The sequence below is a fragment of the Lactuca sativa genome, chromosome 3 (genome assembly GCF_002870075.4).
Source record: "Lactuca sativa cultivar Salinas chromosome 3, Lsat_Salinas_v11, whole genome shotgun sequence".
Lineage (NCBI taxonomy): Eukaryota > Viridiplantae > Streptophyta > Magnoliopsida > Asterales > Asteraceae > Lactuca > Lactuca sativa.
In genome coordinates, this window is record NC_056625.2 from 259,903,538 (window position 1) to 259,916,682 (window position 13,145).

General features: G+C 36.6%; 2 protein-coding genes across 2 annotated transcripts; one reads left to right on the forward strand and one right to left on the reverse strand.

Annotated features, from left to right (window-relative positions):
* Positions 1 to 2,856: 2,856 nt before the first annotated feature.
* On the reverse strand, positions 2,857 to 6,726 carry LOC111918833 (putative disease resistance protein At3g14460). Its single transcript, XM_023914452.3, has one exon. The coding sequence runs from the start codon at positions 6,613 to 6,615 to the stop codon at positions 2,875 to 2,877; it is 3,741 nt and encodes a 1,246-aa protein (XP_023770220.1). The 5' UTR covers positions 6,616 to 6,726; the 3' UTR covers positions 2,857 to 2,874.
* A 3,284-nt stretch (positions 6,727 to 10,010) lies between these two features.
* Positions 10,011 to 10,736, forward strand: LOC111918841 (uncharacterized). The gene has a single exon (XM_023914457.1). The coding sequence runs from the start codon at positions 10,011 to 10,013 to the stop codon at positions 10,734 to 10,736; it is 726 nt and encodes a 241-aa protein (XP_023770225.1).
* The last annotated feature ends 2,409 nt before the right edge of the window (positions 10,737 to 13,145 follow it).

Here is a 13,145-nt window from a genome sequence, read left to right on the forward strand (position 1 = left end):
TATTAATTAATTAAAAAGCTTGAATATTAATTAAATCCTAGAGATTAATTGAATATTCTAGAAGTTTCTGGAGCATTGGAATGGACGGTGCCTACATGACCTTGGATAGAGATATAGCAGGTTTTGAATATGATAAGATAGATTGTAAGAGTTTAAAACCCTTGGTTATTTGCAGCCTATACCCCTATTGGTTGTTTTTCCATCTCATAATCATCCATATGCTCCCCTTCTCTCTTATATACGAAATTCATAACTCCTCGCCTAGACTTACTGGATTTCATATAAACCCTAATTTAAGGTTTCTCCTTGTTAGCTTTTGGTGTTTCTGACTTGACTACATTTGAGGGAAACCATCAGACGTCACTGATCTGTTCTTTACGGTCATCGATCTGCAGAGTTGTATCAAGGAAAGAGTGGCAACGATTGATTCTTACGTCGTAAATCACTAGATGTTGCTTAGAAACCATCATACACCTAACCCTAAAATCGTCGTTACCATTTTCATTTTGCAAACCATACATGGGGTGGGGTGTTGACTTAAGAGGGTGGCTGTTTTTTTTTTTTAATTAAAATAATAAGAAATTAATTAAAAAAAAGGAATCAATTAAAGACATATTTGTCATTTCAAGTATGGTATGGACCAAAACCATGAAAAAAAAAAAGATAACAATTAGGACCAAAACCACAAAAAGAATCCAAACTTTGACGACTTTTGCACCAAATTTTTTTGGACAAAAACCACATAATTTTGACAACCACAATAAGAGTTTATAATTTTATCAAATTTATAACATAAAAGTTAAAACAAGAGTCGGATAAAGAGAAATAAGAACCATGCATCCACACTAAACCTGCACTACAAATGGCTGGATATACTTGCGAAGAAGCATATGCACAAATCAATGCATCACTTGGGAAGGTAAAATGAATAATGCCAATTTTGCACTCACATTTCTATGCTGAGATGTGAAATTGTAACAAAAATCTATAATGAAGAGGAATAGGGAAAAAAAATCATGCAAATAACACTCAACCGGAGTTAGATAACATGAAACAAGTTTTTACATGCTGATCTATGAACTGAACTTAAAATACATTGATCGACTGTACATGCTTCTTCAGTAGTGCTATTTGACCCTCTCTTCACATTCTTAAATATCTTCATATTCCAAAAAAAAAAACAGAAACCAGATTCGCCTTTCTTCACAATCCTGCTGAAGCAACTGTTTCATCACCAACACAGAGATCTCGCTTTTGTAACCTTAATCATCACAAACAACAGTTTTTCCCTTGTTTCTTCTGCTGTTTTTCTGTTATCAGAATTTAGAAACAGTTCATGTAAGTTATATAGTATATTAGTATTGTATAAAATAAGTTGTAACTTAAGACAGTATAGTGTAATCAAGATATCATTCCTATGTTAGATCCAGTTGTAATCAGTAAAGTGAAGATGAAATTCATGTATTTGTTTTCCTGCAATTGTAACTGTTTCTACTTTGTACTGTAAAGTCTAATAATTGAAGCAGTGATTAAAGATTCTATCACTACAAATATTATTCAGCCACAACCAACAGAATGGTGAAAAATATTTGGTGGGAGCATCAAAGTGCAACTATTTTGAAAACCATGGACAATTATGATAACCCCCACACATTTCAAAATTGGCTGAAATGAATAATTACTTTCATTATTGTATTAATGCACCCCTTCATCAATCGATTGCTCCTAGTGTCATAGAGTTATGGAAACTACTCAAAATTTTATACTTACAGAAAGCCTTTGCAAAGATACATTTAAAAAAAAAAAAAACAAATTAAAGACATTCAAACAAGGAACAAGAATGTCAATATATAATGTGAAAAGATTAAGCAACTACATGAGCAATTGAAATCAGTGAGCAATTTTGTACCTAATTGAGATTTAGTTCTCAAAAGGATAGTTGGACTAGTTTTCCATTATCATTGTTCAACTTGACAGGTGTCAAAATATGTTTCTCATCTCACATACAAGCCTCAGTAACTAATTCCAAGTAACTAATAGCAAGTGGTATTTCACCTCTACATCTAAATAAGATTTTCACAAATTCAGAACATGTAAAAATGAAATCAACAGAAGTTGTTCATTCTGAAATGACTAATGGATACATTATGTCAAGTAATTATACAAGCACAATTTAGCAAATATTTTACCAAATAACAAAAGAACAGAGAATTGAACAATGACTCAATGAGTCATAAACAATAAAACACATCTCATGGTCCCCCCCAAAGAAATAAGCTAAAAAGAAATACCAAATATGGTTTTAAAGGAAAAACTATGCAACAAATAAATATATGGAAGTGAAAGATAAATAGCATTTCTGTTCACAATAATTTCACAGATATACAATAATATTTAGCTGTGTCAAAATCAATCCTACTAGATGAGAATTCCATCCACTAAACCTTAATGGGTTTAATTAGTATTAATTCCGTTTAAAGATATTATTATTATCATCGTCATTCCAAATGGAAGTTGTGTAATTTTAACAGACAACAAGTCTACACACCAACCCTAGTTCACCATTTATTTTGGATATCCGAATGGAATGATTTTTTAATTTCAAAGTATTTGACTTGTTAACCAATTTAATTCATTTTGCAGTCCATTGTGACACTTCCATGTTGACAACCCTAGTCATATTAAATCAGTAAGCATACCACGTTAACAAAAAAGTATTGAGTCCCAAATAGAACTTTTATTGTAAAATATGCTTGGATTAAGGTGATAATATTTAAATTTTTTGTTTGACTGAAAGTTATTTAATTTACACATTATGAAACAAAAAGAAGTTAAAATACATAGAGAAGGACGCACCTTCAAATTAACATAAAGTCATCCCCAGAGGCAGGGGATTAGAGAGACGACTGGCCAATACGAGCCTCCTATATTAATCTTTGTTTTCAGATTTGGGCATTCAAAAATTTTCAAACTCACAAGCGAAGGCAACAACTTTTCTGGTAGATCCATCATCTTTGGGCACTTGTCAATGCTGAGATGCTGGAGGGAGGTGAGGTGTTGGAGTCCCGTTGAAACTGATTCCAATTTCTCAAATCTTTCTATCCAAAGAGAAGTAAGAGATGAAGGAAAAAGACCGGACAACCGACTAAAATCAGTCACATCTTCATATGGTCCGCCATATAGATGTAGGTAACCAAGTGAGGTTGGAAAACTCTGTGGGCCCCACTCTGACATGGGCTTCTTCAACCCTCCTATGGTAAGGTAACACAGTTTTGGAGGCCAAAGCCCACCAGGAAAGGAAGCATCCATACTTGTACAGTTTTTTATTTTCAAATGTGTTAACAAGGCAAGATTCGGCAACTCATGGTCAGGAAATGGAAATGACTCTAGACTTGGACACTCTTCTATTACGAATGCTGTCAGTTGGATGAAGTACTTCAATTCATTCATCGATTTAAGTTTCTTGCAGTCCCCGATGAAAACTGACTTGAGCTTCTGCCCTCCTCCTGTTGGGAAAGACACAGATGTAATTGAATCACAGGTAAAAATAAACAATGACTGAAGACTATCTGGACAGCTGCAATGCTGTAAGCTGGCACAACCATATACCCACAACAACCTAAGAGATGTTAGGTTGCTCCCACAATTATCCTCCTCTTTCTCTCCTAAACTCACCAAATTTGAACAATAACGTACCTCCAACCTCCTTAAATTCGCAAGAAGCTTACCTGCCTCTGCTTCAGATTCCCACAAGTATCTTATTTCACTACACCTTTCTATCGTTACTTCTTCAACTTCCCCAAGATACTTCATAACACCTCCCCACACCTCATGAGTAAGACCTGAAATATCATGTAATATCAACTTGGTGACTGATGAAGCGACATGAACCAGGCTTGTCAACACACCATGACCACATCCTTTTACTGTCATAACTCTGAGTAAAGGTAGTTTTTCAAGTGAGACTTCAACCAGATTAGGACAAAATAAAATAAGAAGCTTTTTAAGGCATGGAAACACTGCTGCATCTACAACCCCATTGTTATTGGTTGACCATACCTCCCATGATGGCATACTATCAAAAGCTAGAATTTCAAGGGAAAGGAATGCAACACCTGTTCCAAGCAACTCCCAACCTACAATTTTCACGTTACTCATCTTCCCAATATACAAGTCCTTAAGTGATGGTAGTTGCCCAAGTTCTGGTAGAGATGTACATTCTTCACACCCATATATCGACACGTGAGTCAACCCAAGAAACGAAGGATCTCCAACCCAATTTGGAAACTTTATACCTGCATATGACACAATTTCAAGCTTCTTCAAACTATCGGTTTGAGGCTTCAACTCTGTAAGGACCTCCTTATCATGTGTCTCCTTTCGAAAAACGTTTAACCCGGTATCACTATGACACAACCTAAGCCTCTTTTGCAATAATCCATAACCCCAATCCAACTCCAACTCACTAAGCCTTTTTTGTGTTAAGTGTGCATCGCATGCCTCCATTGCATTTTGTACATTGCCCAGCCCCCAAATGGAAATTTTCCCATGGAGATTTTGCAAGTTCTTAAGCTCGGTTATTGCAAATCCGTTTTCACCTCCAATTATGATCTTGGAGAGAGTTTGTAGGCCTTTCAACTCACCAATCCCTAAGGGCATCTTCTTCAAACCTGGAGTATCCCTAATGTCCAAATGCCTCAAATTTTTAAGCTTTAAGAAGCTGTTGGGCAAGTTAATTAAACTTTTACAGCCAAAAAGGATCAATGTCTGGAGATTATAAAGATTGCAGACATTTTCTGGTAAAAGCTTGATATCAGTTCGAGATAAATTCAGATACCGCAAGTGCTTTAGACTGCCAATGAATTCGGGTACCTCGCTTATGCTAAGATTACTCAAACTTAGGACCCTTAACAATGGTAACTCCTGAAGTAAGTTCTCCAGGACCTTGTTTGATAAGTAGAATCTTTGCCAACTGTCTATCACCCCAACAGATACCGCTATCAACGTTCTCAAACTTTTAGCTCCTTTGAGTGGCTCGAACCTTCCGGAAACCATGTATTCCTCACGAACAAATGACAGATGGCGGTACTTTTCGAATGATTCATTCCTATGTTCTTTCTCCGTCCCAATGTCTACCCTTGAAAAAAACTCCCCAGCAACAGATGTGGCCAAGTCACTCATGAGATCATGCATCACAAACAACGATCTGTCATTTGGTGCAGGTTGAAAAAATGACCTTGACCACAACGCATTAAAATACTCGAGACCCAAGCGTTCCATTGTCTTGTTTGTCGTTGATTGCAAAAAACCTTCTGCCATCCACAACAAAATCAACTTCTCCTTGTCAAACTCAAAGTCCTTGGGGAACAAGGAGCAGTATGCAAACAACTGCTTCAAACATGGAGAGAGATCATGGTAGCTTAATTTGAGAGCCGGAACAATCCCATCTCCCTTTTCTAGACTCCATATCTCACTATTCAGCACTTCTTTCCAGTCTTCCTCATCTATTTTTGTCCTTAATAACCTTCCAAGTGCTTTCAAAGCCAACGGCAACCCATTACATTTTCTAACAATACCTTCACCATGTGGTTTAAGTAGCGGATGTGAATCAAAGTTTTTTTCTCCCAATGCATGCTGACAAAATAAGGATAAAGCACTTTCATCTGATAGAATAGGCAAATGATAAGGTTCATTGTTACCAAGTTGGGTTAACAACGACATCTTCCTGGTTGTCATGATAACTTTACTTCCGGGTGCCCCTGCAAGAAATGGCCCTGCTAGGATTTCCCAATCCGTATAGCTTTCACTCCACACATCATCTAAAACAAGCAGAAATCGCTTATTTGAGATCTTCTCTCTTAAAGCTACTTGCAGCAGATTTAAATCCTTAAATACTTGGTTTCCCCCACCTATTGATTGAAAAATAATACTGCTTATATTGAAAATATCAAACTCATCAGAAACACAGACCCACGCCATGAGTTCAAAACGATCCTTCCCTTGCATCTCATCATACAAAAGTCTAGCGAGAGTGGTCTTACCTACCCCACCCATACCAACTATTGGCACGATGCTAACGTTTCTATCACATGGTTCATATAGCTTGAGAAGCAACGCTTCCTTATCATCTTTGCGCCCAACAATACTAGATGGATCTACCAAAGAGGTCTCTAACCTTCTATTTCTATGTTTTGGGCTTTCACCTATCACACTTAAGCCAAGCTTATATTTTTCCTCAAACAGTTCTTGTAACTTGATGGTGATATTTTCAAACTTGTCATGCATCCTAGCACTTGGTAACAGCTTTCTTACCTTGCTTGAGGTTCCAGATTCCTCTGTGAACTCACGATGCATAGCTTCTGTTGACAATTCGTCAAGTAGATCGTCTATGTCGTAAGCCAAATGTTGGAGACTATTCAGCCATTCTTTAACAGCTTCCTGACGTATTTCCTTCTGAGAAGCATCATTAAGCAGATCTTTGATCTTGATTAATGACATCTTTAATTTTTCCACGTCATCGTCATCGATTTTCTTGAAACGAGCAAACTGCCTGAAGGCTTCGGAGGCCAGCTTGTCACAGAACAAAGAGTACAGGGCAGAAATGATTCCAGCCATTGCTATTGTGAAGACGTAGGCCGGGAGCACTTGAAATGTATGAAACTATGAAAGATAGGATGAAGGTGTAATGAGTGGATGGAAATGGACGATTCGAAACCCTTGTTTATAGAGATAAAGTCGTCTATTGTTTTGGTAAACGTCTTTTTGTAAATGTCTTTCTGTAAATGTCTTTTTACTCATGTATTCCTTTTTCATTTTCAATTGAAAAAGTAAAGCAAAATAAATAAATAAGTAAATAAATATAATTGGAAAAACAATTGATTTTGTATTTATTTTTTTCACATAAACTATTTATGTTGAAAAAAGCTATGGAATTAAATTGTTTTAACATTGAATAACAAGAAATAAATTTAGGTTTAGAACTAAATATTAAAAAGAGAAATTATGAATGTTCCATAGATACTAAAATAATGGGTTGTCTTCTCGAGATAATTATATATATAATAAAAGCACATGATGTATGCGTATGATAGGTACCCGAGTTGGGTACTCTTCAAAATTTGGCTGGCTCGGTTTTTGGATTCCAACGAGGTTAACCCATCCACGAATCCATCGCCTCTTTACTTCACGTGTTCAATCTATTTCTCTCACAACTGATGATTTGGGTCTGTAACTGCTCCACCACCTCGCCACCGCTTTAATATCTTTTATGAACGGACCACTTTCCTGCTTCGTTCTCTATTTAGGATTAGAAGCGGCTTGGTTGCTGGAATTCAGTCACCCCAATCCCCCTTTAAACAAGATATTGCAACGGCTTCTCACATTCGATTTAGAAGTCATCGCCTCCTGCGTTTCACCTATATCAACCGTCAACTTTGAATTTCGTCTGTCGTCATCGGTCAATAAACCCCATCTTTAGTTGTCATTCTCCGCCCTAATCCACCTCAACCCATCGTCGACTCTGATCTTACTTTTGATCAGGTTAGAAGTTGTTAAATGACTGAAGAAGTCGACAACGGAAGTCTTCATGAAATCCAAGGTTTAATTTTTTTTCAATAATTGAATCCATGGCGGACAATCGAATAGAAATTTGAAGGCAGGTTATGGGGTTTGTAAAATTTTAACTAAAAGATTAAATTTTACAAGTACTGCCTACAAGAAGAACCTGTTTATCCTGAGAACTCAAGGTCGAGATCCTCTCGAGGGGAAATGATGTGAAGCACATAGATGATTAGAGAGAAACATTTATGGACAAGTAGGAGAAAGACAAATGGGGTCAAAAGAGGCCCAACTTAAAACCGGCATAACTTTTCATCTATTTTGTGTTACCAGAAAAAAGAACCCTATGATGCTAACCATGAAGTTCACTCCAAAGTTGAAAAGCAAGAAAATTATGAAAAGTCCTACGCAAGTGTGTTGAAAGGAAGTTATTATGCTGCAAAGGATACGGAAGATATGGTGGATGTCATGGAAATCGCTTCTGGTGATTTTATTGTAGAAAAAAGAAAACTAGCATGTCTGGTAAAGGCTAGATACTTTCATAAATGGGAGAATTTCATATATGCCCTTCTTAAACATCAAAATATCATATTTACCCAACTTAATTTCTAAATATCATATTTACCCTTCATAAAATTTCTAAATATCATATTTACCATTCATAAAATTTCAAAATATCATATATGTCCTTTTTAAACATCATAATATCATATATACCCTTCTTAAATATCAAAATATCGTATATGCACTTTTAAACATCAAAATATCAATGATAATATCTAAAATATTCTTCATCTACAACATTATCAACAAAAAAAACTAAACAATCAAAATATACATTCTATAGAGAGAGTTGAAGATGAATATTTTTGTTTGTGAAGAGGACGACAATCCAACAATTTAGAAGTTTACATTCCATTATCATAGACGTAAGGATAATATCGTTAAAATTTTTAATTATTATAGTAATTTTAAGTTATAAAAAATGATTATAAAATATTAAAAACATTATAAAAAAGGATTTGGGCAAATATGATATTTTGAAGGTTTATGAAGGATAAATATGATATTAAGAAAATAAGCTGGGCAAATATGATATTTTGAGGTTTAAGAAGGGTATATATATAATTCTCCCTTCATAAATTGCCTAACCTCTGTATACCATGTTTTGATGAGGGCTTTGATGATTTTCATATTCGCTATGTCGGGAGTTTGTGGGTGATGTTGGAGTTCAAGACAAAGGAAGCATGTAAAAACTTTATGTCAAATGATGCAATTGATCATTGGATCATTGAGAAGCATGCATGAGATAGGAATTTTATTCTTACGGATCGAATTGTATGCGTAGATATTGAAGTTCCTATACGTGCTTGGAGTAAGTCGACATTTAGGAAGATTGTGGCCAAATGGGGAACTATTTGTTCATCTTGATGATTGGTTAGGTGAAGACATTTACAAGAATCGTGTTAGTATTTTGACTAGTTTTTTTTGGAATCATTTCGGAGTTAATGTATATTAGAGTGGATGGTGTGGTGTTTCCAATAAGGTTCAAAGAAGCTCCTGGCTGGAATCCTTCGTTCTCATCTGGTCTTAGCAAAAATGAAATGGGTGTAGATAAGGATCAAATTTTAATTGAAGAGGGTGAAAGTAATTTTTCACTGCATGACAAAGATGAATGTTCAGATGACCCTTTTGGTGTTTATGAAACGTTAGAAAAATGGAAAATGAAGATTTAATTGCTGAGAAATTAGAAAAACCAAAAAAAAAAATTCTGTCAGGGGGCATTTTCGGAATATTGAGGCAGAAGAACCTGATGCATCTGTTCAGGTTTCGATTTAGCAAAATGCTGTCAAAAATTCTACATTGGTTCAGCAGAATTTTGCTCGTCCAAATGCAACTTCACCAGAACTTGAAGCTTCGTTGCCATCAGCATTTGTACAACATACAAATGTTGTTTTTCCTACGGTAGTTTCTGTTCTACCTCTTCCATCGAAAGTCTATTCGGAACCGATTTCTGTCTGTACACCTGTGAATGATCTGAAACAGCATAGACCTGAAAATAGTGAAGCACCATTGGGTTTTTCAGGGGGTTTCGGAAAATTATCGAGAGTGCAAGATTCAGAGGAGGATCTTTCACATCCTCCAGGTTTTTCTGATCCATGCCACTCTAATTTTGGTGGTAATCAAAATATTTCAGATGCTTCTTTTAATAATCAATCATTTCTAATTGAATTGAAAAAAACCATGGACATGGGTGAATCAATGGGCTATGTTATGGAAGGGTGTTTTGAAAGGGTGAAAGAAATTATTGAAGGTCACGGGATGTGTATTAATAATCCATGAATTGTCTTTCATTAAACATTCAAGGAGCCGTTTATGTAGATAAGCGAGGGCGGGTTAGAAATTTATGTCATCTTCATAAAGTAAATTTTCTAGCCATTCAAGAAACAAAAATGGAAGTTATGGATTTATTGTCGGTTCGGTCGTTTTGGTGGAGTGATTCTTTTATGCATGCTTTTTCTCCATCTCGTGTAGGTTCGGGTGGTATTCTAGCTGTTTGGAACCCGCATTTTATTTCTCAGAAACAGATGATTATTGGTGATTGGTTTGTTGTTGTTGAGGCTGTTTGGACGCGGTTGGGTTTGGATGTTATGTTTTTTGTTATTTATGCGCCCCAAGGGGCTGTTTGTAAAAGGAATCTGTGGGCTAACATTTTAGAGATGGTTGTTTCTTTTCTGGGAGAGTGTATTCTTATGGGCGATTTTAATGAAGTTCGGGATGAGTTGGAGCGATTGGGGTCTCGTTTTAATTCGATGAATGCTAGATATTTTAATGATTTTATAGAATACGCTGATTTGGTGGATGTTCCTTTAGGAGGGCCGAAATTTACTTGGAGCGATAGATGGGGTTCGAAATTTAGCAAACTCAATAGATTTCTTATCACGGAGGGTTTATTGCATAATTTTCCTCATATGACGGGCTTGGTTTTGGAAAAGAATTTACTAGATCATCGTCCCATTATTTTGATAGAGCAACCTGTTGATTACGGTCCTACTCCTTTTCGGAATTTTCACTCTTGGTTTGAATTAGATGATTTTGATGGGATAGTACGTGGCTCTTGGTTGCAATTGGTGGTTGGGTTGGTGGATATGAACCCTTGGTGTAACATCCCCCTCTGACACGTATCACAATATTCTCCACTTTAGGCTCCCTACACGAAAACTTCCTAGGGGGGATGTTACAAATGGTATCAGAGATGGTGCACGGGTCGATGTGTTCGATGAGGAAGTCGAACCCTATAATGGGCGGTGAAGGTGGGTTATACCTGATCCCAGATTGGCTTGGAAGGAGAACGAAACATTTCCTTAGAAGGGGTGTGGATATCTTCCTTGTCACAACACGTTTTAAAGCTGTGAGGGCAGCAGATCCCATAAGAACTCTAAAGTTAAGTGTGCCCGAGCAAGAGCAATCCAGGGATAGGTGACCCCCTGTGAAGTTTTCGTGTCGGGAGCCCAAAGCGGACAATATTGTGATACGTGCTAGAGGGGGATGTTACACTCGGGTTATTTTTAAGAAGAAACTTCAGCTTCTTAAGTCTAATCTGAGGGTGTGGAATTCTAGTTCTCGACTCCAGCTATCTACCAAGAGGAAAGAGTTACAAGTTAAGATCGAGGCCCTAGATGGGAGTCTTATGAATGATGTTGGTTCGGCTCGTTTGAGAGAGCAACAGATCACTCTTTTAAAGGAGTTGGTGAATATGAATCATCTTTCTCATATTAACCTTGTGCAAAAAGCTAAGATCAAGTAGAGCATAGAGGAAGATGAGAATTCAAGTTTTTTTCATGGTATCCTCAATCGTAAGCGACGACAACTTACAATTTGGGGTTTGTTGATTGATGGGGTGTGGGTGGTTGAGCCAAAGCGAGTGAAGGAGGAATTTCGTAGTTATTTTGAGTCAATGTTCTCAAAGCAGAGTGGGTGGCGACCTAAGAATGAAGCCCATTTGTTTAGAACTCTTTATTTTATGCAAGTTCATCATATTGAGGCTCCTTTTACTCATGAGGAAATCAAAAGGGCTGCTTGGGATTGTGGTTCGTCTAAAGCTCAAGGACGTGATGGTTTTACATTTAGTTTCCTTAAGTGATATTGGAATCTGGTAGAAGATGATGTGGTGGCTTTCGTGTTCCATTTTTACCAACACTCTTCCATTCCGAAGGGGTGTAATGCTTCTTTTTTTATTGTGATCCCAAAAATTAGAGACCCGAAAACAACCTTGGATTTTAGACCTATTAGTCTCATTTGGTGCCAATATAAAATTATTGGTAAAATTTTGGCTAATAGGTTAGGGATGTGATTGATAGTCTTGTTAGTTCGGAGTAGTCAACCTTTATTAGAGGAAGACATATTCTTGATGTTCGGTTTCTCCTCAATGAGGTGGTGGCTTGGAGAAAGGCTTAAAGAAATCCATTAATGATGCTCAAGGTTGATTTTCAGAAGGCTTATGATTCTCTTTCTTGGGAGTATCTTCTTGAGATTATGCAACTTATGTTGGATTAGGTGTCTAAGCCCATAACTATAATTGGGATGTACTTGACTCGATAGTAGCATGGTCCTTTTGGGTTGCCTTCACCATAGCAACTGATAGGATGAATTATAGAGAAAGAGGTTAATTAATGATTTATTAATATATTATAAGAGTAATATATTAATTGAGAAATTATATTATTTAATTAGTATTGATCAGAAATTAATTTGGTGATCAAAAGAGACTGATTAAATATAAGGGGACTGATAATGCAATTATCTAATAGTTGCATGTTGGGCTTGTGGTTGCCTTGTGGAAGGGGGTGGATGAATTCTATGTGTAGCCCACATAGATTTCTTCTATAGGAGTCCTTCTGGAAGGATTTACTGGACTGCTTAAGGCTTAAACAGTCATATTAGGGTTTTACCTGAAACCCTAGCAGCTTAGCTATAAATACACCCCATGGCTTCATGAAATCGGCCCTATGCTTTCTTAGAGAACCCTAGCCGACTTCTAGAGCTACCCTTCTCTCTTTTGTTCTTCCTTGTTGCTAGTGGTGTTTGTGACTCCAGTAGAGGTGCAACAATTGAGGCACTAAGCTCTTAAAGGTCAAGATCAACAAGCTACAAGAAAGAGTATTCTTCTTACTTTGTTTAAGTCATCAATTTCAAAAATTTTATGCTAGATTAGGGTTTAGGCTTTAGATAATTTATTGCATGTATAACTTGAGAAAAACCTAGATCCAAAGCATTAGGGTTGCATGTACACCATAGGAATGTTTTAGTGCTTAAAATCGATCAGTGGTATCAGAGCTTAAGTGTTTTTTGGTTATATTTGATGGCATGGTTAATTGTTCAAAGCTGAAAGCAATCGAACTCTGGACTCTGCCAAATGAACTCAACGAGTCTAATGTGGAACTCGACGAGTTCAGGCAACTCAACGAGTCCAGGGCTGACTCGATGAGTTGAGTCGTCTGTTGGTAGATTTTTCAGATTTCAAGCTTAAATTAGATTTTTCTGATATGGTAATGAATATGCTCATCTAATTGAAAGATAAATGTCAA